The 27,524-nt window shown below is 41.8% G+C and overlaps 3 protein-coding genes across 3 annotated transcripts; 1 reads left to right on the top strand and 2 right to left on the bottom strand.

Annotated features, from left to right (window-relative positions):
- The first annotated feature begins 30 nt into the window (after nt 1-30).
- Nucleotides 31-7,155, top strand: fbxl5 (F-box and leucine-rich repeat protein 5). Its single transcript, XM_070908777.1, has 11 exons — nt 31-114; nt 799-1,014; nt 1,948-2,043; nt 2,270-2,465; nt 3,110-3,295; nt 3,429-3,554; nt 3,717-3,871; nt 3,974-4,056; nt 4,222-4,956; nt 5,492-5,640; nt 6,069-7,155. The coding sequence occupies exons 1-11, from the start codon at nt 31-33 to the stop codon at nt 6,143-6,145; spliced, it is 2,103 nt and encodes a 700-aa protein (XP_070764878.1). The 3' UTR covers nt 6,146-7,155.
- Nucleotides 7,156-7,494: 339 nt separating this feature from the next.
- cc2d2a (coiled-coil and C2 domain containing 2A) lies at nt 7,495-21,361 on the bottom strand. Its single transcript, XM_070908616.1, has 36 exons — nt 21,344-21,361; nt 21,051-21,131; nt 20,773-20,923; nt 20,293-20,384; nt 20,014-20,115; nt 19,834-19,911; nt 19,533-19,748; nt 19,258-19,417; nt 18,998-19,134; nt 18,779-18,910; nt 17,029-17,238; nt 16,833-16,939; nt 16,598-16,738; nt 16,187-16,343; nt 15,524-15,792; nt 15,225-15,402; nt 14,947-15,100; nt 14,636-14,783; nt 13,798-13,936; nt 13,485-13,688; nt 13,273-13,365; nt 13,104-13,195; nt 11,538-11,705; nt 11,363-11,420; nt 11,159-11,268; nt 10,705-10,801; nt 10,503-10,601; nt 10,236-10,412; nt 9,457-9,660; nt 9,250-9,339; nt 9,045-9,158; nt 8,748-8,882; nt 8,496-8,618; nt 8,359-8,417; nt 8,093-8,270; nt 7,495-7,908 (listed from the first exon to the last, which is right to left on the bottom strand). The coding sequence occupies exons 1-36, from the start codon at nt 21,347-21,349 to the stop codon at nt 7,723-7,725; spliced, it is 4,845 nt and encodes a 1,614-aa protein (XP_070764717.1). The 5' UTR covers nt 21,350-21,361; the 3' UTR covers nt 7,495-7,722.
- A 1,313-nt stretch (nt 21,362-22,674) lies between these two features.
- Nucleotides 22,675-26,846, bottom strand: LOC139288119 (complement C1q tumor necrosis factor-related protein 7). The gene is made up of 3 exons (XM_070909379.1): nt 26,825-26,846; nt 24,538-24,774; nt 22,675-23,303 (listed from the first exon to the last, which is right to left on the bottom strand). Exons 1-3 carry the CDS (start codon nt 26,844-26,846, stop codon nt 22,675-22,677), a joined length of 888 nt encoding a protein of 295 aa, XP_070765480.1.
- Between the last annotated feature and the right edge of the window lie 678 nt (nt 26,847-27,524).

Raw genomic sequence — 27,524 nt, 5'->3', positions numbered from 1 at the left:
AGATGACGCACTGAGGTTCAGTGTGTGAAGATGGCTCCCTTTCCGGACGAGGTGGATGTTTTTACTGGCCCACACTGGCGAATGAAGCAGCTGGTGGGCCTATACTGCGAAAAGGTGAATATAAATAAATGTCGGTCGTTAATATGGAGTTTTACGAAGGAATATATGACGGTGTATGGCCAACGGACGAGCCAGCTAGCACACCAGCTAGCTTCTGTCTATAACGTTAACACTCAAGCAGATGAACTGTCGGATGATTGTCTCACGACTACATTTGGATCGTTTGGTAGCTCCATGATTAGACTTATGAACATGAAGTTAACGTTGAATAGAGGTGTTTACTTAGCCAGCACTCTGAAGCATGTATTGGGTTGCTCTCAATGAACTTTCAATATGGTAACGGTACCCATCCTTTATCCAGGCTTGCTAACTGGTTTAGCTAGCATAACTAACCTGCAAGATAGCTTGTTATGCAACGTGCCTTAAGTATCACAACGCAGTTTCTACAAACTGTGCATAATATTTGACATTTCCAGGCTTTATGTTAAAATTTCGCCACGTGTCACATCAGCTCAGTTAGTGACACTAACTAATGTATGGCGACTGTGCTAACGGAAGCAAACTAACGTAACAGTATAACCTACCTGTCTGAGTTTACATTCTCCGCCGTACCGCAGCTATTGTTTTGGATTACGTATAGGAACCAGCAGAAGTGCTAATGATTATATGTATCTCTGTATAAAGTCAAATGACGTTACATTTTAGAATAAATTCGTTTTTTCTTTTGTTTATCCACAGCTGTCAAAAACCAACTTCTCCAACAACAATGATTTCCGCTCATTTCTTCAGTCACTGTGCGCCACCTTTAAGGAATTCAAGATGCATGAACAAATTGAGAATGAGTACATAATCGGCCTGTTGCAACAACGCTGCTGCACTGTGTACAATGTGCACTCTGACAACAAACTCTCAGAGATGTTGTCCCTCTTTGAAAAAGGGTTGCACAGCGTTAAGGTAAATACGCATTGATGTTTTAAAGACTAGTTTATTGTCATGCCATGCCCCTAAGTTTTTTTAATTTTGGCTCAGCAGAAAAAAAACCTAGGCTTTACTTAAAGGAATAACATACGTCAGTTCTGCAGCGCTCAGCTGGTAGTCGATGCTCAATGGTCAGGTAACACACAGTCATTAGAATAACTATTATGTTAGCCACACAAAGATGGCAGTACCAACAACATCATAATTGTTATTTTCATGTATACATGTTACTTGTAAAACAGGAAGTTATTCTGTATATCTTTTTAAATGTAGAGTCATTTATATTAAAGTGCTTTGACAAATTGTAGCATCCATTTTCATAGAATTAGTTAAAACCAAATTTTGTCACTATTGTATGGGGTTACAACTTGAGAAAAAGGTCAGATGCAGAAAGAAGTGGGCCAAACTGTATAAAAAAGGCAGGGTTGTTTTTGCGATCTGCTTAATAAGAGAGACGAGTTATTGTTCTCTCTCAAGCCATGGGCAAAAAATGGGCTTGCCAGAATGATGCAATTGTGTAAATCTTCCCTTCTGCTCTGCCCCAGTCAGTTTGCGAAACAGAAAGGAACGTTCTGTTGCTTTGGATTGAGATCCTATACTCTGTGCTCAGGGAATGATGTTTCTCCTGAGATAAATAATATTGTGCAGAGGTTGTTTTTTTTTTTATAGATGGAGGAACTTAGTTTGAATTTACCTCAGTTGTTGATGAGATATGCAGAATGTTATGTCTGAGAAGGATCTAAATCATGATTGCCATGTCTAATAATTACTGAAAAAAACAGGTGACTGCGCCTTTGGTAATTCAGTTATGAAAAGACGGAACTGCTAGATCTTGTAGATGGGACTGTAAAGACAACTGCCATGTTTTTTAAGGGATTCCATGAATTAATACTTGTTGTGTGTTTTTAGAGTGAATATGAGCAGCTTAACTATGCCCAGCAGCTGAAGGAGAGACTAGAAGCTTTCACACAAGACTTTCTGCCCCACATGAAGGAAGAAGAAGAGGTATAAGATGTTCAAATTTGTTTTTATTTTTTATATAAATATCATTTAATTAATTGATTCCCCAAAGAAGGTAAGAAGGTTGGGTAAGATCAAATTGTGTTCATAAATAACAAAGCAAAAAATATGAAAAATATACCCAAGAAAATGTATTTAAAATTGTGTTTGTTTATGCCACAGTGAATTGCACTGTTGCAAGCTGTTTATAAACTAAGGAGATTCATTGCAGGTGTTCCAGCCTATGCTTATGCAGTACTTCACCTATGAGGAGCTCAAGGACATCAAGAAACAGGTGATAGCGCAACACTGCAGCCAACAGCAGTGGGACTGTGCCGCAGAGGTGCTGAAGGGCTTCAGTCTATGGAGCCAGGCAGAGGAGCTGCAAAAAGCCTTTAAATATGCTGACCACGAGAAGACAGATTATGGTTAGTAATGTTAAAACTATTTTTATGTGAACAAGCTAGAAGAAATTCTTCATGTTTCGCATACCTGAAGTAAGGTCTTTCCTCAGGGCTCGCATATGCAAGAACCAGTGTTCTGGTTCTGTTCAGCCCGCTGCTGTGTCAAGTTGAGTTCAAGTATTTTCTGTACTGGCCACTGCCGGTACATGAATGACTAGTTCTCCTAGTATGTCTGTGTACAGCAGGAGGAAAGTCAGAAGTCTGTATCCTTTCAAATTTAGGTGCAGAGAACAGTTTGTAACACTAATGCAAACAGAAAAGTAATGACAAATTTGATACTTAATTATGTCATTTAACAAGTAAAGATGCCAAATGTGCTAGTGCCAGCTTCTAAAAAGAGAAGATGTGCTAGCTTTTTTCTTAATACCTTTGAATTGTTTGAGTGGGGTTCAGTCAAAATATACAATTGAAGGATATCACTACAGGCTCTGGTTATTTGTGATGGGCATTTGTAATATTTTTGTCATTTTATAAACAAAATAACTGATTAAAGCAAGTTGATTTATTAAAAATAAATTGTCTTGCAAAGTGGATGGCATTTGTAAAAGGTGCATTTCATAATTTCGGTATTTGAGTTACAAGCAAAGCTGTTTTGTCCTCTTCCTCAGAACTGGAAAAGAACGGGAATTCTTCAACCCACATCTCCCAGCTTCCTACAGAAATCATGCTGAGACTGTTCCACTATTTGGGCCCTGAAGATCTGTGTCGCTGTAGTCAAGTGTGCAGCTCTTGGTCAGAGCTGGCCAAGACCGGCTCTCTGTGGAGGCACCTCTACCCTGTACGCTGGGCCAGAGGTAGGCCACTGTATATTACCTTAAGGAACAAAATATTGTTTACTTAGCTTCATTTTCCCTCCAAAAACTTTATTGCATTCATTTATATGTAGTGGTGGTGCACTGCTAATAAATGTCTGTGTCTCTAATGTAGGTGATTATTATCGTGGCCCCCCTGGGGATCTGGACCAGGAGCCAAATGATGAGTGGGTGAAGAGTCGACAGAATGAGGGTCGGGCCTATCAGGAATGGGATGAGGATGCTGATGTTGATGAGTCAGGTGAGGTTTTGTCTTAAGCGAACTGCATACCTCAGTTTGTGAGGAAAACAGTAGCACTTACATTATGTATGATCATTTCAAGGTGATGATTACAGTTCTGATAGTTATATATATAAACTGAGTAAATTGTGTCATCCTTGTTCTTGTTCATTGTCCTTTTAGATGTGTCGGGCCATACTCGGGGCTCGCTGGCAATTAGCAACGCTCAGCGTGAGAAGAGGCTTCTGAATGGGATCATCCAGAACCTCCTGCCAGCTGTGGGTCCGTCTGTCAAGTCCATTGTTCTGGCGTACAGTTCTACAGTCTCGAGTAAAATGGTATGCAGCGCAGAATCTTTGATATTTTGACACTATATCGCTATACCTGATTATGAAGATTGTGTGAAGTCTGAATTGTCATACCTTTGTCCTCTTTTTCAGATGCGCCAGATCCTCAGTCTCTGCCCCAACATCACTCACCTGGACCTGACCCAGACTGATGTTACAGATTTTGCATTTGACAGGTAAATATTTAAAGTCATTACTGAAATACCATTAAGTAATTTCTTTTTATGCACAGTGGTCATGGGGTATCATTGACAAGGTTTATGTACTGGGTCCAGTTAGTTTGAAATGTGCCTAGGGTACTAGTACTCATCACGATGTTCTTACTATCCTCCCTGTCTCAGCTGGTCATCTCTCGGAGCCTGTCTCTCTCTGGAGCACCTGGATTTGTCGGGGTGTGAGAAGATTACTGACCACACCCTGAAGAAACTGTCTGTTGGGTTGGGTGACCTCACGTCTTCCACCTGCTTTGACAAACGCTCAGACCGACGAGCCAAGCTTCTGAAAAGTTCTCCAATACCTATCACGCTCATGGAAGAGAGAAATCTACATCCAGTGGGGCGGAAGCGGCAGGCCATCATTTTCAAGCAGGGGACTGGTCGTTGGGGTGCTGCACGCACCCCCTCCCAAGTGTGGGTCCTGGACCCCTCAGACCTTGCTGATATTGAAGACGCTGCAGAGTGGAGCCGTCGTAGTGGGATGTCTCTTCCTGAAGCAGAAAGCTTTGTGGAGACTCAGCTCGTGGGAGGCTCGTGCTGTTGCAGGAGGAGCAGGAGGCGGGGGCACAGGACTGGCTCAAATGCCTCCTATTTGCATCAGCAGTATGCCGTGTCTGGGGAAATGTTTTGTGGTCACTCTACCTGCTGCACTACTGACATGGCCCTCAGGACTTTTACTGGGCCTCAGTGCGAGGCAGGCACCACCAGAAGCAGCACTGCAGAGTTTCGGACTAAATGCTCCTCATTTGGGGGCCTGCAGTGTCTGGAGCGTGAAAACAGGACTGACCAGTCAGAGGCAAAACGCTCACTGAGATTTCTCAGTCTCTCTGGATGTTATCAAGTCACAGATTTGGGCTTGAGGTAAATATTATGCATTGCTGTTTTTCAAACCAACTTAAAAAACATCCCTTTTATACTTGAAATAGCATGATTTCACTCACAAACTGGGGTTTACATGGATCTAGTACCTTCAGAAACTGATGTGAGATGCAGTGAGATGAATGAGTTGTCTTTGATCAGCTGAAGTTGTATTGATGCAGTTTCAAAACAACATTTAGTGGCAATTTTTATTTTCAGTGCTAGCTGAAAACAGAAGATGGTATAATAACGTGGGTGTTGTCTTTTGTGCAAGCACTCTGACACTTATCTAAACTCCTCCTTATAACCTCTCTCACATACGGGTTGGGTCAGATCCAGTATGAGTGGTTATTCACATGGCTAAATAAAAAAGTAGTAATGCAGGCGTGCTCATTAAGTTATGTTTCCATCAGTTGTTACCTAAATACTGATTATTAGAGAAAGGCGTTGTACATTATATTTGCTATAGTCAACAGTATTGCCTTTATTAGGTTAAGACTGGATTATCAGTGTTAATCTAGACTTGTGTGCGTTTCAGGGCTCTGTCTCAGCGTGGAGGGCTTCCTGTCCTAGAGCATCTCAACTTGTCTGGCTGCCTCTTCATCACTGATAAGGGGCTGCAGGAGCTGGTGTCAGCCTGTCCTTCGCTCAACGATGAGCACTTCTATTACTGCGACAACATCAACGGTAACACTCATAAGTGAAATATTTAAGGGTCCTTTGGTAAATGCTCATGATCTAGTAAGGTGCTTTGGAAATAGGCTGTGTTATAATGTTAAACTGTATGTGAATATCTCATAGTGAATGTAAAAGAACTTGTGAGCAGATCTATTGCAATGTGTGGCAACTGTAACAAACATGACTAACCCCACCTGCATAGCATGTGTCCTAGTGTAAGTAACAGATGCTACTGAGGTGGAAGGTAAGTAGGCATTGCGGTAGCCAGTATGATGCCTTCAGTATTCACTTCATTGTATTCATTCATTTAAAAATGTAATAATTTGTTTTGTTTTGTATTGGTGTAGATTGTGTATGTAAGGGTATGTATATGTATGAGCTTTGTCTCCTGTGGCATGCAGTTCAGTAGATGACCACTGTGTGATGTTTCTCTCCAGGTCCTCACGCGGACACGGCCAGCGGCTGCCAGAACCTGCAGTGTGGTTTCAGGGCCTGCTGTCGCTCTGGAGAGTGACCCTGCGAAGCAACGCTCTCTTAAAACATCATGTCTCCTTTTTATTGCACTTTATCCCTGGGAATACCGGTTGCTGTATTTTTTGTCACTTAAAAAATGTTTCTGGACGAAACTGTAATGTTGCTCCTGTTATTTCCATTTCCATCTATATTAAATGGAAATAATCTTTTAGAAAAGGAAAACATCAAGGGGTGATAATTGATTTGAAGTGTCTAAAATGTACATTCTGGTTCCTTTTTTCTTTTTTGATTTTGAAAAATTAAAAAAACTAGAGAAGAAACGCCAAGTACTTTGTTTTCTGTAGTTAAACTCTTTCTTTTGTCACTAAAACGATCTTCTCCCCGTGCTTTGTTTAGTTGATCCCTTTATAATCAGCACTGACTGACAGTAGCATCAAAGTGATGTTTTACTTTTTACATAAACAAGCTTTGTCATTTATGGATGGGTGGTGGGTGATGCGGAAAATGAAATGGGAGGGAATTGATCGCTGCCTCCCCTTAGATTGAAGCTGACTGTGGTGGACGCCTATCATGATGTTGTTGTCATTGATGTTTACGGGTCAGAATGATCTACATATAGTCCCACTGTGTTATCTTACCTTGATGTTTCGTTACTGAGACACCAGTAAAGGATGTACAGACATAGGAACTGGTACATGAATGTTACAGTGTAGATTTTGTCCAACTTCGTGATACCGGATGTTTGCAGTCACCAAAACAAGCTTTTTGCTTTTATTTTACTTTATGCACTCCAATGTTGAGGGCAAGGAAACGGACCAATGTTCATTTAAGAGGGATTTTAATACGGCCGAACACTGAAGAGCTTTTAGAGAAGCTGAAAGGGGATTAAGAGTAATAACCCTCAGATTGGGAGAAGCCTAACATGTACTTCATCTTTAATCATTCTGCAGTAGGATTTATTCGCTTGTTCAACAGTCTTGCATAAGGAGTTCTATTGGAAATGTGAAATTCATACACAGAACAATAAAAGTACCTTGGGGTTAAAAGCTCTATTGTTGGTCATTTTAATGGTTTTGTGAACACAATTATAGCAGAAATGGAAAAGCTTGAAAAAGTGACATTCTAGTGTCTCAACACATTAGTAGGAAACATCCTATTATTTTATTTTGTGAAGACTGTAACTCTTCTGTTGTTGATTATTAACTGTATGGTAGGTTTTTGGCTGTTTCTAGTAGAGGTGTTAGATTGTAGTATAATGCGTTTCCATACATTTTTTACTGTTTTTACTGTTCTGCTCTCCAATGTGTCAATATAGCTGAATGAAATATTGGAAACATTATTTTATTACAGAGTAAAGAACAACTGAACATTATAAGGTTCAGAAAGGAGGGATTTAATGCAAGTTTATTGGTTTGGATGTGGTGTACAAATATCAAACTGGTAAATCTGTATCAAGATTTACCTGATATACATTATATACATTAGACATAGAACAATGTGCCGAGTATAGTGTGAGTAATTACATCAAGTCATCAGCTTAAATGAAGCTAAAGCACATTTCTATACCAAGGCAGCGCAGCACAGTTATGATACACAGAGAGATGAGTGTCTCTTGTCTTACGAGCGTACGAGTGAGGCCAAGTACACCCACACAGACAGGACATTATTGGGGTAGGGGTGCACATACACAGCCAGGGCAAACTCCACATTTGATGCCTGAACATTGTGAACGCCAGTGCTGTACACGGCCTCTATGATGGGCCGGATCTCAGAGAATGGCAGGTGCAGGGGGAATCCTGAAATCTGAAAAGAAAGAAAAAAAGCCTATTAGTGGTTATTTATGATATGAATTTAATAATGTGACACCATGTGCTTTCTGCTAACGGACACTTTTAGAGAATATTATTGAAATGATTGATGACTGATGACATTATCCAGTGACTCAGTGTAATAACTTTTTTTCCAGGCACTCCCATTTCAGACTTACCCTGTTGTCTCCCAGCAGGCTCTGCAGTTCGTGGCGGTGCCCCTCAGCCACGTCCCGCCCCCCGCTCAGCTCCAGTTTGGGCAGGAATTGTTTCAGGGTGGTGGTGCAGTAGCGGTTCCAGCGGGTCGGGTGACGGGGGCGCCACTCCATGATCTTCTCCTTCAGGATCTTCTCAATTCTATTGGACAGTTAGACAGTAAATGCGTTTGGTCTAGTGTGGAACTGTAGCCCAACATACCAACATGACACAGTTAGAGGTAACTTGCCTGTCCTGAAGCTCTGCTGCAGCTGCTTTGTCTGTGCGCCGATATACCAGCTCCTCCGGCTAAAGAAAATTAGAAAAATTAAAAATAAAATACCTCTGAACATATGACGAGATTATGCAGAAATGTTGAACACTCACTTGCACACTGGACAGCCCAGGGTGAGAGAAGGATCGGGAGAAAAACGGCTTCCACAAGTTGGCTTTTGTGATGTCAAAACTCATCGTCATTGGCGACGTATATTCTTGAATGTTGAACCAAACCTGAATTAAAATTTCAGGGACAATGAAATGATCAGCTGCAGGCTAAAGGGAAATTATTAAAAACAACAATTAAATGCCTCATCATGAGCTGGTAATTTGATGTCATGTAGTTACTCTCTCTTCACTCACATTGTCAGCATTGACCAGGCAACCAATTGTCTGCAGTGGGCAGAAGGTGTCATATTGTCCATAGTGCTGACCACTGCTGGGATTCCAGATCAGGTAGCGGCTCTGCTCGTATGTCAAGACATATGCTGTGGGTCCCTAAGAAATAAAGAGGTCAAAAGTCTTAGTGCTGCAGAAAGACTCAAAAGCTCATTATTTTATATACATAGACATATATATGTCCATATCCGAGAGAGACTTTTTTATCTCATTAAATAATGAAGAAGTAAAATATCAGGTTTACAAGTGGTTGTTACACACCTCTGGTATAGCGGTGCCAACTATAAGCCAGGCTTTCTTGCCCATAGACAGGAAGTAGTTGCACAGCAGTACAGCATGTTCTTCTTCATCTCCTGCCAGGAGGGTGAGAAATTGCTAAAACCAAGAAGAGGAAACACATGAAAGACTGTAAGATGGGCATCTCCCTCCTCTCACAATCACGACACCTCAGAGAGGGTTCACTCACATCACAGGTGCTCCACAGGTCACAGGCACCCGAAAACGAAACTCTGTCCGGCAGAGAGGGGATGAGCGAGACAAATCGGGCAACCAGGGCCTGAGTGAGGACAGAGTCAGTGTGTCACTATGGTAAATCCAGTCAAATAAGAAATAGAAGAAATTGCTACTGAAGACGATGGGAGTAACCGAGCAGCCTCTTTCTACATTCACTGACCGTGGCCTCCTGGGGGTTGTTGGGGAATGCATCCAGTAACTCCTGCGGGGGGTTGAGTGGTCGAATGTAGCGTGTGATGAAGACCGTCTTCCCGTTGAGGTCTATGATGGTGGTAATGCAGGGCCGGTCCGGGTAGCCCTGTGCCATGTCCCTCTCAAATCTCTCTGCAGCCTGCAGTAAGCGCTCGTCCTCTTGGCTGTCAAACTGCATAAGAAGGGTCAAAGGTTACAGCACGTTATCAATATGCCTTATGAATGATGCGGCCATGAATGGGTGAATTAGGTGAATAAAAAAAGGAAGTGTTACCTTTACTTCCTTTATCTAGCACATGCAGCAGAGCAAAAGCAAATCAGTGACACAAAAGGATGACAAATATAAGAACAAATGAATACGTTGATGCATAACCACCTGCTTTTAAGAGAATGGATGACTAATTGTTTCAAAACAAGGGACCTCTTTTTCTGCTACAGGGTGACTAGAAATTGGCTTAAACTGGTTTAAAGTTTGATTCTTGGAATAACCCCATAATAAACCCCTCTGCTGTCCACCGTCACTTGACATGATCCACATTGTCCAGTCTCTCACATGAACTGTCCCTTGTTTTGGAACAATATGGCAACACAAACGAATATGAAAAGAACTAATTGTGAACATATCTGATAGAATACTGACATGAAAACTTATATGAAATGAACTGGATGTAAACACACACAAGAACTGAGACAAACTAGCACACATCATGGATCCATCCTCGTGTTTGGCACTTAAACATGACTTACCTTTTCCCTAACAGACTCTCCAGGCACCAGCTGAGGTTCGATGGTGATGTAGAGTGTGATAAACGCTCCCTCACTCAGGCTCCGCAGAGTATCATAACCACTGTTAGTGCCGTGGCTCCGCTCCTTGCTGTACCCCAGCAACACTGCTGGTGTATTCACCTTGAATGTTCCATCAATCTACCCAATGGAATAAAAAAAGGCAGTCAATCAGTATGGTTCTCTCAGTACGGCCACAACGCCTGGTAATAAATCCACAAAGACTCTCACCCTGGACTGAGAATAAATGGTGCTGAAAGGAATCTTGACGGAGCCCAGCCAGTGCTTCTCTACCCGGGTGTGTATTGATTTCCCTTTGTCTTTGTCATTCTGAGGAACAAATAGTGTTTTAAATTATGAAGCAAGGAACAAATTATGTTCTGATATAATTACTGTGAGTGACGTAAGAGAAAATTAACAATGTTTGACTCACCACTCCAGTTTCATAAACCACCTCATCAAATATGTTGATGAAGACCTCGTCTTTTACTGACTGCAAGGTAGCAGTGCTGTAGTCACCATTTGGGGCACTTCAGAGAGGAAGAAGAACAGGTAACTGTGTAAGTGCACTTAGCTGCAGTATCTGGACAGTGCTGGATGTTTTGAAGGTATGTAAGCAGGTAAAGCTGATTTGGAATTGGCCTCAAGTAGCACCCAGTGACCATAGAACAGCCTGGAGAACCTATTTCCAGTATTTTTTACTACACTTCCCCAATGTTGTCTCCAAAGCCTAATTGTGATACAGTTACTATGAGCTGCGAGCTATTTCACAAATCAACTTTGTTCAATATTTCTGATTTAAGCTGTCTCAGGTAGGTAGAAAGACGTGGAAAGTAAACATTTGCCATAAAGGACAAAAGTGAAGCCATGAAATACACAGTTGTCACCTGAATGGCAGCTGCAGCTCCTCGTTCCAGCAGGGGTTTGGTCCATCAGCTGTGGTGGTTTGAAGGACTGTGCGCTGGAAAGAAACCTCCACAAAGGGCCTCACTTGAACCTACATCCCACCAATAACAAACATAATATAGATCACATGCCAATGAAGATATGGCTGCCAGTCAGCTGTAAAGAGCAGTTAAGCTGTATTGTACCTGGCTGAGGAGCCAATCGCTGCCCTGGATGGCACCCTGAGACGACTGTCCTGGTTTACTGAAATAAAATAGACACAAAGGTTCTGTCAGGTAAAAGCATGCTTCATTCTCATTTCTGAGAGCAAATGAGGATTCTTTACTCTTGTGAATTTGACTGGGCACACTCGACACTCACTTGCTCTGGGGTCTGCGGATGGGGACGTCGTAGGCTCGGATGATGTTGATCAGCAGTTTAATGTCTCCGTCGGACAGATTCTGAGCCGTCACCTTCTTTCTTTCTATCCTCTGAGGTTTCAGTGGCCGCTTGGGTTCAGCCAGCTTGAAAAGGTTTATTCCCAGAATCCTGATTGTCACGACAAACAGCTATTATTATGTAGTCAACAACATACAAGGGACTGCAAATTGTTCATTTAAACTGATCATCATACTGAATGCAAATCACTTATTGAGAGATCAAAAACATTTTTATATTTTCAAAGTGTGGGATGGGGTTATTACCACCAACAGTACTCAGTCCCTCCAGGTATTTTATGATCACAATACTAATTCAACATTTTCATTATCGTCACCTTTTATGGCATAGTAAGAACTGCTGAAACCTGGGACCACTAAGGTGAAAAGTAATTTATACTGTGAACTACTACCATGAGGAATAGATCCACCGTACTGTGTTGTTACACTTTGCAGTAAGCTGCCTTTCAGTATTACCGCAACAAAAGCTAGAGCAATAACTTCCATTAGTTCTGTGTGGTTGTAAACATGATATGGTTATAGTGTAAGTAAATATTATAACAATATTATGAATGATTACTGTATTAAAATACTGGTTAGCAAAATATGTCAGGCACACATTTGAAGAATACTTCTTGCAATTTTACAGTGAAAAACAAAAAAATGAAATTCATCTTAAGTTTTGAGAAAACAAAATCAGTTGTGGTGAAATCCTGGAAGGACTGAATACTACACGAGGTCTATCGTCACTACTGTACTGATACTCAGGGTTCAAACTAAATGGGGAAACAAGAGATACAGAGGGCGGGAGAAAAAGAAAGAAACTCTAAGCACATACCCTGGACCTGCACCACTGTTAAAAACGCATAGCAGAAGAATAACAGAAGAATTGAACAAAAAAGATTATAACATTCACTTTCAATAATAAAAGAAATGTGCAAGCTGACAGCCAACAGCGTGATTGGCGTTGACGTACATTATGATGTATGAATCTGCACAAATGTACATAATTAATATCTGATTTTTCTGTTATCGTGTCCACATGTTGTGAAACCTGCCCTAAAACACAGCCTTGAGTAGTTCCAGAGGAGAATATTACTCAGCCAGGGGAATGTGGTGTTGAGTTCAAGATCAAATAGGCCGAAGCAGCACCAGGCCAAGAAACATACTTACATCAGCCTGTGGTTTATATAGGCCCTGTCACGCTATCTGATTGGTTGATTTGGCTGCTGATCCCACAATTCAAAGTAATCCAAGTTATCTAACCTTTCCTTTACAACTTGAACAGGGAGTTCAGGGCACTCATTGTCATTTTTCAATTATTTTTGACAAGACGAACAAGCGTACAGAAATGATGAACTGCAATGAGGAAAGCAGCACTCTGTATACATGCCTGAATTACTGCTAACAAAGAAATATTTTACGGTAACATGCATAACACAAACGTGAAAGATTGTAAACTGTGAAAGATTGAGACAGGCCAGTTAATAAGACCTGGGGGAGTGTTTACCCAATGCTTGGTATCTCCTCTTCTATCACCAGGTCAGACAGAAGGTAGTGATGCTTGGCAAGAAGAAATCTGTTGATGACTGATTCTCGGATCTGTGGGGAAGTGCCAAGATTATACAACACTTGTAAACGTGTATGACAAACATGTTAACATCAGATGGGCTGCTCACCTTCTGAAGATATTTGGCTACTAAGGCTCGGTGTGAATCCAGATGTTCTTTAGTGTCAATTATCTCTCCTTCTTTCAGTCTCTTCTCATATTCCTGACATCATTTTTAACCAAAGGGGGAAAAAAAAGAATTAGCTTTATACAGAGCTAATGCATCCTCATTCTGCCATATAAATAATATTCTGCAGTATAGTAAATGTTTGGAACGCTGACCTGGAACACCTTATCAGTGACCTCCCTCTCCAGAGCAGGGACACACTTGCAATTTCGAAACTCTGCCACTTCCTGGTTCCTGAGCCTGAGCAGGCGAAATCGTTTGGACCTATCCAACTCTTCATCAGTCACAAAGTTAAACTCCTCCTGCAGCTGTTCTAGACGGAAGTACTCTGGAGCTGTTACCTCTCCACTACTGGCCACCTGGCGAACCAGCAGGCACAAAGAAAGAAGTTGTGTTTTCATTGCAAAACTGAGAAACTGCATTGTGGAGACCTCTTGCTTACACACAGTGCTGCATTCTGATACCCACTTTTAGCAGCTGCATGATGGAGGCATTTTTTGGATCGTTGGGGTCCAGTCGAGACTGTGTGGCCCATTCTCCAATTTTTTTCATGTCATATAGTCCAGATGCCCCAATATATGTGACAGCATCAAAACGGCCCAAGCCACTAAAACACAGACAGAAAGTGATTAGTACTGCGAGACTTCAAGACTTAAAGACTTACACAAGTGTTTTGCCACCTTTTAGCCCATTAACTACAGACTGCATACACACTACATTACTAAGGACTATTTTCCAAAGCATACTGTGAGTTTTTAGACTTATTTCAGCCACTGGCTGCTGCTTATTTTAATGTGATATGACACTTAACTTGCAGAGACTTGAACCTTCCTTCAGAGAGATGCATTCAGGTGCTTGTCAGAAGCTCTGACATTAATGTTTTGGGAATTTGCATCACAAATGAATGATTAATTTATGAACTACATTATCAGCAGATGAACAAGCAAACATGGGCATATTGGAAATTTGAATATGAGATTAATGTCACTGTTCTCATGAGCTGCTGAAGACAACAATAAAGAGGACTTTCAGAAACTTCCCCTGATTCAAAAATAAAGCTAAAAGTTTAACATGATTCATTACCTATATCAAACAAGTTTCTAGTCTGAGCAAGTTGCCAAGTTTACATCATGCTTCCATAAACTGAAACCACTGGCTGCCAGGAGGTTAGGAAAATGCATTCATGAAAATAAACACTTCTGGTATGCTTTGGAAAATGGCCAGCAGTGATGTAAATCACATAGGATACATAATTCATGGGGTAAAACATGCAAAACCACCCGTACAATCCTTTAAGTGACATTACCTGTGTTTGCCGCCAGGTTGTTGAGACACAGGAGGGGCGAGTGGTATGTCATCCTCCCCAACCCCCCAGCAAACACAGCACGACAGCTTCCCAGAGGTCAACAGGGTCTGTTTGTTACTGCCGTCAGCCTCAAAGGAGAGGGGCACGTCTGAGGAGGCAGACATAGAGGATGAGAGACAGGAAGACAGGGACTGAGACAACTGAAAGGACAAGTCAGACAAATGTGAGGGCTATTAATCACATTGGAGTGGGAATACATTAGTGGATGACAGTGTTTCAGGTCTGAGCGAGAGTCAAATGAAGGAATTTACCACTTCCTACGCCCTCATGGTCGAACATCACTCTCTGGTTGCTGCTAAACTCAAATTCCTCGAGAGGAACGCTGCCCGTCACAACTGAGGGTTCTGGCACTGGAACAAACACCTGAGCCAGGAGGGAGCACGATGAGCCAATCTCCTCAAACACCTACTCATACACAGTTCACACACACAGGCAGAAGTGAGAAAAGAATACAGGTCAGGTAATCTATCAAGCAGATGTGTGGATTAGAGAAAGCGGTAGAATGCTAAAATGTTTCTGTTCTCTTTACCTGCAAATTGATGCTTTGGGGACAGTTAACTATCTTGAGGTTGAAAATCTGGCCGAAGTGGACTCTGAAATCAGTGTTCAGGGAGCGGCTGTCCGTTCTGGAAACTTCTTTGTCATTGTATAGGATCTTGGTGAAAAGAGAGCACCTTGCAACATCCTCTCTTCGAGCTATTTCAGCTCTACAAGGAGGAGTAAACAAACATGATAAACAAAATGTCCAAGAAGTAAAACTGAATCAAAGTTCACATCTCTTCCCCTTGCGTACTGTTTCTTACTCTGTCTCCGTGTTCCTGCTCTTACCTGGGGCAGAGTTCACTGGCGGTGATGTTTCCAGATGCAGACAGCTCAGGGATCAGGATGGACTCTCCTGGTCTCCTGCGTGTCCTGGAGGCTTTCTCTCTGACCCGCTGCTCTATAGAGTCAAACTCGGGCTTCTCTGGGGGCTCCGGCTTCGGGGGGCCTTCTTCAACAGGGCCTTCTGATTCACTCGCCTCCTGGTCTTCGTCTTCTTCTTCTGTGTCCTCCTGTGCCAGGCCTTTCTTCTTTTTTCTCTTCTTCTTTTTGGATTTCTGAAAACAGTGAATTAATATACACAGCATGTGTATATTCACACAAGGTACAAGGCCACCTCGATTTCAAACCAGAATGTTTATTTATTATTCGTCATGAGAGACAATACTATTATTATATATAAGATGATTCTACTTTACAAATTTTCTTTGTACAGTAATATGCCGATATTTGGGACTTAAAAAAAATGTATAACTATATATATTGGTTGTTAAAAACACATAAAATTAACAAACAAACTTGTTTTATCATTTAAATCAACTTATCAGTGCTTTCTGGTGGAAAAACTATGTAACTATGTGTCACAACTTCTAAATGTATTGTTACTTATCGGGCGACACAGTCCCTATACAGTATATCTGCAGTAATCAGCCTCACCGATTTATCAGGTACCTGTTTCCTTCTCCAGAGCTTCCACTCCTCCAGCTGTTTCTTGTACTCTGCCAGCTTTCTCTGGTAGTCCTCCTCGCTCTCTGCCTCCAATTCCACAACCTCTGCCAGGATTTCATCTTCGTACTCTCGCTCATCTGTTTCCCGGTCCACATTCTCTCTGAAGCAGGGTTGGAAAAAAAAATAAAACACAGCACATTAATGACAAGGGTACAAGAATCTGTAGAACACTATAACGAGAAAACATATTAACATCTGTTAGGGGTAGTAGTGAAAAATGTAGCCTTATACAAGATTTACATGCAGGCTGGGATAGATTTGTAAATGAGCTTCTCTGTACACAGTATTTTATTAAAGATCTATGGAGCAGTGCCAGCAAATTTATCACCCCAAACACAGGACAATGAGATTTACCTCCTGAGGTAGAGTTTATAGGGTGTGTTGGTAAACTTCTGAAAGTCTCTCAGGGCCTTGATCTCCTTCCACACTTTAACTATGTTCTTCAGCAGAGTCCTGTCTTTCTCCTGCTCGCTGTCTCGCAGCTGCCGAGTGTTCCTGTGACATTCAGGGGAAAAACATACAGAACGAATATTGCTTGTCACGGGGCCTAAGGGTACCTGTTTCTAGACTGAACGGGACTTGAACTCACCTAACCTCCAGACTGTACTCAGATATCCTCTGCTGCATGGCTTGAGTGAGGCTCTGCCCGCCATGGACCTCGAGCATATTCCGCAGTGCACTCCTCAATCCATTCAACTGCAGCACGCAGGAAACACAAAACACACCAGATAAATGCGGTTTATTTGTTTATTATATGTATTAGACAGTCGGCTGATGAGGTTTACCTTGTCAGTGAGGTGTCCTGTAAGATTATTGTGCTGCCTGGTGAGATACTGATCATACAGCTGAGCTAGACGGGCCCCCAGGACGTGTTCGCGACTGAAGAGTGGGTGATGGGAGAAGATCAGCCCAGAGACGTCAACATCAAGCTGGTAGTCTCCCTCAGGGTCCGCTGCACCAGCGATATACAAATTAGCATACTTCGACTTCAGCGCCTGGGGGATAAAACAACATCATCCATCATGCAATGATCTGGGAAAATAATAACCACAATGAAATATACTTGGTGCTTGGCTCTTGCGTGTATCTGAGTATGAATGTGTGAAAGCATGAAATAGTTGGCAAGATTGATAGCACCATCGGGCCGAGTGCTGTAATGAAAAGTCATGCATGACAACAATGTACTATTCGCACCCAACTGAACTACAATGAACGCTCTGTTTTCTAGATGACCACATATGACAGCTGCGCCTGTCTCCAGAATAAAAAAAATGAAAATACATATCAAGACAAGAGTTCTTTGATGATACTGAGTGGATCCACACTTCCCACTCAGACACTCCCAGCCAGTGAGCCACATCTGAATGCTGTTTTGGATCTGTTTAACCTGTGTTTGTCAGTTTCATCAGTGTTTACGTATTTGTCATATTTTGCCTCTATTGTCCATTACGCCATTGCAAAATATGAGATGAATGAATTTAGAAGTGTGAATAAAGTCTGGAATCAGATGCCTCCAATAAGGGTGCAGATGGCCATGCAATCACATAATTTGTCATTGCGTTGTTGTAACACACAACCATACATCATTTATGAATGGCTAGGTATGCCACTTTTACACAGATAAAACATTTTACATGCGTTATCCAACATTTATGTAAATCGCATCATCCAAAGCTGGCGCTCAACAATGTGATTCTGGCTTTTCCTAAGATGTTGTCCTTAAGGGGTCCTTCCCAACACCCACACTCTCACTATTTGGGAGCAGTGCCTACTTTTGTGACATATTTCAAGAAACTGTGTCACAGTGCCTGTTAAGACTGCAAGTGTGTGGAAGTTTATCTGGGACGCACTAATTGAACGAGCACATCCTGTGGCTCTCACAAATATTAATAAATTTCTTCTTGTCTTGATTGAGCTGAGATGTTTTGTTGGTTTTATTTGATTTCCATATAACAAACACATTTATGGGATAAAGCTGTTCCAATCAGATGATAGTAAAAAATACACGTTCAGGAGCTGAGAGGAGAGGAGTGATACAATTAATAAAGCAATTAAATCCAGTTATCTAGAAGCATGTAGGTCTACTGTACGTAAAAGATACCTAACATATTATTTTGGTGGTTGTTGCCTGATAACACTTGTAATGACGTTATGTGCACTGTGTGTTGACTTGCCTACTATGAAATTAAGGCAGAGGGAAATGCATATAAAAGCTAAAATTCTATTTCAATTCTAGCTCTCCTTCAAAAGGTCCACAGCTTGTATTTCTTTTAAAGCCAATGCCCAGTTGGAGTTGTGATGTAGCTATATATTGTCTGTAGAGATGATATCACAGATGTGTCAGCCTCTACCTCTGCTCTACTTCCTGACCCCTGTTCCTTTGTACCAAATGCCAAACTGCCCTTTCCTTTTTTCAAAATGGCAAAGGGGTTAGGGAACACTCAAGTCTGACACTTTCAGGGTATGAATGTGCACAGTGCTTTAGATGTGGCAAATGAACGGAGTGATCGAAGTCTCAGTAGGCGTGTGTCTGACCTTCCTGTACACAGTGTGCAATGCGGGGTCCAGGTCCTCCTCCATGTGGAAGAGAGGGGGTCTAGTGGATGATTCCTTTATGGGGTCAGGCAGAGCCATGATCCTACCGTCGTCTCCAAACCACTTCTTTCCCTTAAGAAATAATTTAAAAATATATATATTTTAAAGAATTCCTGGATAAAGGTTCAGAGTCAGTGTCTGTTGAGCTGTTGAGATTACCTCCTCCATTTTCAAAATGCGGTTCTCCAGAATGTTCTCATTGGTCAGGGATACAGGAGGCCGCTCCCCTACATACAGACCCTCGTCCTCCAGATAACGAGGCTTCATGTTTTCAGGCAGTTTAATGGAAGTGGGGACTGTGACATTGATAGATAAAGGTAGGTAAAAGATTTTGAAGATAGTTAATGTCCTGAACAGAATATATTAAAGCTGACATTACTGTATTGTGGATGTGAATCAGGTGGTTTTGTACAAAATACCTGTTCGAAAACTCGGCGTGAAGAGGAGCTCACTTTCTCGCTGAACAAGTTCTCGGTAGCCAACATACTCTGCTTTCTTCACTTCCAGGAAGTCCTGGGACGACTGTTCAATGACGAATAAATCTTCCTCTTCATCCCGCACAAGGGGAGCTTCTTCACTCTAAGGCAGGATGAACAATATGAGGCATTTGGAATCTACTTGGTCTTGTGCAACTGCAGCTACAGAAGAGATGGAAATAATCATGATACCCACAATATTATAGTTGGTGTCTTACCTGCTCTACATGTTCATCTTGCTCATCTTCATCTACTTCCGCATCTTCCTGCTCTTCGACTTCTTCTCCTCCTTCTTCATCTCTGTCCTCCTCGCCTGTTTTTTTCTGTTTTTGTCTTTTCCTGCTAATCTTTTCAGACCCATCTTGTGGCTCTGGCTCAAAGTCGAATGTAAAGAAATTGTAAGCCTCCTCAGCAGTCGGTAGGCCTTTTTCTGCCTGTATTTGCAAAGAATAAATAAATAAATACTACAACACAAATAATTTGTTCTGAACATGACTGTAATCTTATTTCCAGCCTCACCCGTCTTGCTGCTTCTCTGAACTTCACCCTGGTGCTGTGGGCCAGAGGGACACCGTGTCTAGCTCTGTCTAGATCAACCTGTAAAACACTGGGAGTTAAACCTCCACTGCTGGAATGGATTACATGGGTACAATCATGGCTAGAGGACTCTGTGCGGCCACAGTTGAGGTAGATGCTCACCTCTCGGTCAAACCTTGTGACAGTGTCTCTGTCTCTGAGGCTCTGTAGGCGACTGGCTGGCTCCAGAGAGGCCTCCTGCTCCTGAAGGCTCTCACCTTTAGACTGAAACACAAGTGGCCATACTTTTACATCAATACTTTTCATCCAGGATTTGCAAATGCACATTTTTAACAACAAACAAAACAACAGGCCGTTTTGGAATAGGGTATCTGTCATAATCTTATTCAAACACAAGCTAGCTTGTGTAAAAAAACAAAAACAAAAAGAACTTGAGTTTACTCTGGCTGCTCTCAGTTTCTCTTCCAAGCGCCGTTTCACAAAGCTGTCTGAATGCTGAGAGCTGGGACTATGCTGAATTCTCGAGGATAAACCTGGAAGACAAAGCACATCATGAAACAATAATTACATGTATTACTACATTTTTGTATTGTCACTGACACCGACTATCTCATAATAAATGTTGGCACAGAGTGCTTGGTCAGCCTCTCAGTTTTGTTGACTTATTCTTTGATATTTCCAGATTTAAATCAGTATTTTGTTATAGTTAACTTGGGTAAAGGTGTTGGCTTGATATGGCTTTATTTAAAAAAATGAAAAAAGGTTTTCTGTACTAAAACATCCTATATCCATATGCTGCAAAATAAAGGATTATACAGTACAGTGTTTTGGGTATTGGTCATTTTTAATAATATCCAACTCTAGAATAGCCATAAAGCATAAAGGGAGAGAGGCAAGTTTAGAGTGAACATGGACACTAACCTCTCAGAGAAACAAGCGGAGGCCTTGACAAAATCACAGGTTCAGCTGGCGTTTCAGCTGGTCCCTCATTTTCACTGTGGCGCTGAATGGTGGAGATCTCGTCCACATCATCCTCATCGTGGGACTCTTGGGCTGAAGACTGTTCAAGCAGCTAATATATGCCAAGAGATAGATCAGTTTATGTATAAATATGCTGTTAGAGCTTTTAAGTTGGTACTATACAACAGTTATTAATGGAGTTAAAGAAGGAGAACTGAAGGATCAAGAGGAAGATGTACCCTTTTCTTCCGCCTCTGTCTCTGAGCCCTTAACGTGCGTTTCAGTGTCTCTCCTGGGTCTTCTTCACTGCTGTGAGGTTCCTGGTGTAACACAGGCACACAATTAAGACAAACAGCAACAGCAAGACTACATATATGCAAACTGCACTTCTGTCACCACTGCTATTTAGCACAACCGGAAAAGGGTTCATTGGCAGAGGGAAGAGAGTAGGAAGCTGGTGTTGAGCAGCCAGCAGCACACACACAGGAGGGCGACTACAGCCAACAGGCTATGCTACAAAGCACACACCAACCTTCATTGTAGTTTGTGGTTTCCCCTTAGTCAATTTGGTAGATGGAACCAGAGCCTGTCGAGTATAATTAGATTTACTAAAACGTTAGCGGCTCTTCTGTCTGTGTTCCTGTGTGTTTCTGACTGCGTGTGTACATAGTGAACCCCTCCTCCCGGTCATGTTGAGTCTTGTCAAGTAGAGCTCGTGCTCAGTTTGTGCTGGATGATGAACTCTACTGTCAGTCCACAGAAACAATATCTCTGTATCTGTAATAACATTCATGTAGGATATAACTTTACCTGACTGTCGTCCTCATTTTTGTTTTTTACCAACGTGTCTTGCAAGGCGCGCCGTTTCTTTCGCAGTTTTTCTCGAATATCACTAGAACATAAATAGAAGCAGTCGTTTTAAAACAAGTAACTAACGTTAGCTCAGAAAGCTAAAATCTCAGCCACGTAGCTAGGTTAGCATATAGTTAGCTAGCTAACTACGTTGTGGTAAATGGCAGAAACCAAGACGTGAAAAGCTGTGTTACCTTGAGGAGGCCAGGGTGGCGATGAGAGTTTTCTTTACAATAATTAACAGTTAGCGCAAAAAGCGACCTGACGATGACCGTTGTTGTTATTGTCGGGTATGTATCATAATCATTATAACCCACAACAGAGTATTTATCCCTACGTTCGTATCACTTGTGCCCAAGTTTGTAATTTTCCGAGCGAGATATTTTCATCTTAATATCAAGCAAACGAGCACCGTTATCGCTGCCTAGTAACGAAATAAACTACTTTTCAACCTACCTTGAAAATAAGCGCTGATGCATCCAAACCCTGAAACCGTTTTGCCCAGTTTTGGGTTTCCATTCGTCCGACAGCCCGTCAATCAAACAACTTTGTGGCAGAACGGATCCACCCACTACGGAGTCCGAGAAGCCACAAATGCGCGATACTACCCCGGTATTCTCCTATCTAGCTGTTGTTTTTGGCACTACTGCCAATAAAAACATTACAGCTGACCTGTTTTGACTTTTCATAATATATTTTGCAATATCTTTGTCTCACATATGATTCTCTTATGCCATTTTGTAAAATGAGAACCCCCAACCAAGCTCTACATGTACATACAACAATGTTTATTTAAGTTATTATTGATCCAACATCCACCCAAAACAAATAAATCAGAAACGTATTCAAGCTTTATCAAATAATATAATTTCAAATCAGTAGATAGCTCTCTATAGTCACAATATAACTAGCAGTACAAACATTTGTATAAAAATATAGTTTGACCATACCATATGTGTAATAAAACAAAACAACAGTGACTAGCAGTTTCTGTTTTGTGGTTTCCAGGTTCTATGCATAGTCCTCTGCCAGTGTGTCAAAGTAGTTTGTGTCTGCATAGAGAAGGAAGCCAGAGAACAAGCTGTCAGCCCAGCCTGGGTCTGCAAATAAACCATTCTGGTCGTGGTAGAAGATCTCCATCCACACCTCATCTTCCGGGTTCAGGTACATCACTGTGGACCCAGATGCCACATCGTGGTTCCCTGTGTTGGCATCGAAGGTTTTGATGCGATACTGACCATTCTGCATCAGAGCAATGGCCAGGTGTTTGTTGGCGAGTGTAATGTCATAGGAGAAATAATAAATGCCTGGGTATGCACAGATGAACTTTCCCGTCTGTGGGTTGTAGTGTCCGCCCTCATTGAACAGGACCTTGTTGAACTTGATGGGGATGTTCTCTGTAGGGTAGCTGCTGGTGATTCCCACAGAGAAGGCAGATTTAGGCAGCAGGCTGCCACACTTGCAGATCCCTGCAGTTCCACGTGGCCCCCTTTCGCCCTTTTCCCCTTTCTCCCCGTCGCGGCCTGGATGACCAAGAGGGCCCCCATCTCCGTTCCCTCCTGTAGGGCCTCGTTTCCCTGCCGGGCCACGATCACCTCGGCCTCCAATCTTACCTGTTGGGCCAACTCTGCCCTTTAACCCTGAAACGGAAGAATCATGCTGGGATCATCATTCCTGCAGTTACTGATAATAATAATAATAATAATATTTTTTGTCAATTCTCTGCCATATGAATCAGTTTCTGTTCTGCACTTGTTGAACCTGAATAATAAAGGAATAGTCAATGGAAACAAAACCCCACCCAGTGTCATGTATTAAGTCACCCTTGGAACACAGCCACCTTGACATTTGAACAGCACAGTTTTGGCTTGATTCATCCAAACGATCTTATATCCAGTCGACTACATCCACACAGTAAATACCCTGGACTTAGGGAACACTGTGAACCACATACTGTATGTTTGTGCAAGAACAGTGGTGCTACTCTGAATACGTAGAGTCATGTTCAGATGGAGGTGTGTGACTGAATTCCTGTTTCCATACATAATGGAAAACACAGGTGCATGACGTCTATTCATCTCCGACAGATTTATTGCAGTTCAGGCTGCATAGATGATATCAGTACAGCAGTTTCTGCTGGACGAGACCAACAGACGCAGTCCTGCCAAATGTTTTTGCATCTTTGTGGCAGCTTTACCTACATGAAGTCTTTATCTTCTGAATAATAATAATAATGATAATAATCAGTGTAGAGTATATTCTCAAATATAAATACTGAGAATTATGAATCTCAGATTTGACCTTGGGAACACGTATCGGTATTAAAATATATTCTAAATCTAAGCTTCACTAACTTTTTAATGCCTTTATTAGATGGGGACAGAAGAGAGATGACAGGAAGTGAGGGGAATGACATGCGACATAGCTGAGTCATAGTCAGCATCTCACCCCACTTTTGGTCAAACACTCCTTAAAAAAAAGCTACTGAGTGAACCTTCAGTTTAGAGTAGTTTTCTGTTGTTTTCAGTTGCTCCTAAGGAAAATACATGTACAGGAGGTGTACTTTTCATTTGTTTAGTGATCATGTTCTTTTAGGGTAGTCAGGGGCCTGATTACTTAGATTTGTTGTCCATCTTCAAGCCTGCAGCTATTCTAAACAACTCATGCATAGTTTGTCTGACACTTTTTATAACCATGCTATTAATGGCAATGAGTTTTGCTGTGGAACCCATCTTCTCTTTGTCAGCTCCTGCTCATGCCAGCTGTCAAGCAAGGAAACCTCTCTGTGCCAGCTTTTCTCCTGCACAGAGCAGCGGTATTTCTTTATCTGCAGACATAAACTGATGCTACATCTGTTTAGGTTTTATGTTATACCTGTTTCTCCCTTTTCTCCTTTTTCACCCTTCCTGCCATCTCTGCCATCTCTTCCCGGGATACCCACATTCCCATCGGTTCCTGGGGGCCCACTGGGACCAGGTTTGCCAGGCAGGCCTGGCGACCCGGGTACACTGCAGATCAGACGTGGTGCTCCTTTCAGCTTGGTCTCAAGCAGCTGTCCAAAGACACAGTGGCATAGACAGACTACTACCATCATTGCCCACATCTTCAGACCTGTAAATGCAAACAACAAGTTTTGGAGATTTTTACTAACATCTAATATGCTTTTAGGACATCTCTGATGTGTTCAGTAGAATTTATAAAAGCTCAGTGCTCAATATATAGCATCATTTGTCAAACATAAATAACAAAATATGTTATTATATAGATCATTTAGAGCAAAGAAGAAATGTAAAAAATGAACATAAGACAGAATGGGAGTGTTGTGGTGCAAGACTCTTAAACAGGTCCTGACCAGAAATGGGAACCAGTTATCAGTTTTCACAACACTATCAAACACTTACTGCGGTGCTGTCATGGGCGCAGACAGAACAAAAGCATATCAGTGAATCTAATTTTTGATCAAGTACAGCATGTGGCCAGATGTGACTCTTGTAATGAGAAACAACACGTCGATGTTCTCATCCACCACAGAATCGCAAGTGAGAGACCTCAAACGAAACCTTTGTCTCAGCTCCAAGTTCTTCTTTTTTTTTTTTTGCCAAAACATTCCCATGTTATGACATAACATCCAGCACGATTTCTGTCAGGGGAACCTAATCATGAAGCAATGGCACTTGAGCTGACAGAAACATTATACATTTACGTTACACGAGAGAGAGATAGAAACACGACCTCATCGTGTTTAACTGTGTTTCACTAACAGAGAATAAGCATGAGTTCAAAACTGAAGACTATGATGAAGATCCAGCTGTGGTGAATATGGGACTACACACTGAAATCCACTCTGGCAACCTTTCAGATGTTTCTGACATTCCCTAATAATGCCCTCTGAGGAGCCTTCCCTACAAGATGTGCTCTTCTACAAGAAAATCTTCAAATGCACAGAAAAGTTCAGTAGTAAGATTTGTGGATTCCGTCAGTAGCTTGTTCTTTGCCCATGTGGGTGTGAGAATGTGAGTTTTTGCATCTGCTCTTTGGCTGGTCTCTGGTCAGTGGGGGCGTCGGAACATGTGCGTCAGGTTAGAAGGACCGTCCCCTTGTCTGTCTTTAAAAATAATTCTGTCTTTTTATTGCAACATGTTTTCCCTGGCATCACACACACACACACAGTGTTCACTTAGTTTGTTGGTCAGTGCGAGATGCCAACAATAAACAAGGCGAGATAATCAGGAAGGACACATGACATGAACAAGCTGAGCCCGCTCTTTGAAACACACGTCGCCCCTCCATGTCGTTAGTGTAGCATGTTTTTCATTTTGAGGGTAATGAACTGGTCACAGAGCCAGTGTGAGGTCCTGTGAGAGAGAAACCCCGCCCGCCAATTCCGCTCTGCAGCAATGAGGTCAGCATTAGTAGAATGGCTATTATTAAAGAAATGGGCTTTTTACACACACACACACACACACACACACACACGAGGACATTAATGCATGTGAAACGTTACATGCAACTCATTACATGATAAGATGCACCTTTAAAAGGGAAATAAGCCAACATTAATTTCAAAATGAAGCCATTTGTGATTGTTCTTGTAGTTGATAATGACAATTTAAAAAAGTTGGTCTTCCATTTGTAATTCCTCTAGAAAACGACTTAATATTTAGGTTCTCATTGTCTTCTTTTCCCAGTGAACAGGTGGCAGATTCTGCAGATATAATTAAAAGATTATACTTGGGTGTAAATGTCTGAGTCTACTTTAAGCAATGGCAGCCTGTAATTAACGTCAGACATAAAGTTTACCAACTATTCCCCAGGTAGTTTATAACTCCAGGTCACCGTGTTAAAAAGTTTATAAGAGCAAACAGGACATCATTAGACATCTAATTTCTTTCAGGGAGATCAGTATCCAAATATATTCGGATAAACACACACATAGAAACCATGCATGCACACATGACAGTACAACTGTACACAGACACTGACACACACAGGCAGGTATTTGCAGAGTTATTCAAGGTATTTGCTCAGCAAGTTCTATTGAAACTCTTGAAGACAACAGTGTTTCTATCATTTTTGTTAATAATTTGAACAATGAAAGATGTTCTGCAATGGTCATCAAACAGTACAGACAGAGTTATGTCAGTATTGTGTGTGTTCTTACCCCACATTTGGCAGCTGTTCATCCCCAAAGCTGATCAAAATTCTCAGTGGTGAGTGTCTTCGTTCTATCTGCTCAGATCCCGGTCTTCTTGAGGATCTGATCCCTTGGTTAACATGTTATTCTTCTTTTCCCTGCTGTGCTGCTCTCAGCGTGCATCTGCTGCTTCGTGCTGACAGCGTCTTGTAGTGCAGCAGCAGCAGCAGCAGCCTGCACTCTCTTCCCCCCTCCCCTTATCCACTCCCTTCTCTCTGCCTCATAAACTTCCCAAGGCAAACAACTATCATCCAGGCAAACACAGTCTGTGCACACAGAATCAGCTCCATTATGTCATGGATGAAGACTATTCAAATATGAGACATCCAGTGTAGCAGTCAGCAACTTGGATCCTGTGGAATAAGGCCGTCAGATTGATAAATGGCACTCGTCATGTGTGCCTTGTTGACCTCAGTGTTGATGTCACTTGTATTTCTGACACTCACCCCTAGATGGAGCCAGAACCAATGTGTGGAGGTCTGCTGGGGATTATGTCCTTGCCTCATATGGGCAGGTTGAGGACACCTTTATAAGTACCATCTGAAAATATGTCTCCAACATCAAAATGATACATTAACATGATTACTTATTTCAATCAAGTTATTATTTCAGTTAATTAATTGTTTACCCCTCTCATATGACACAACAAGTGGTATTTTGTACAGAG

The sequence above is a fragment of the Enoplosus armatus genome, chromosome 7 (assembly GCF_043641665.1).
Source record: "Enoplosus armatus isolate fEnoArm2 chromosome 7, fEnoArm2.hap1, whole genome shotgun sequence".
In the NCBI taxonomy this organism is placed as follows: Eukaryota; Metazoa; Chordata; class Actinopteri; order Centrarchiformes; family Enoplosidae; genus Enoplosus; species Enoplosus armatus.
Note: the sequence above shows the minus strand (reverse complement) of the source record. Positions and strands in the feature narration are given on the sequence as shown.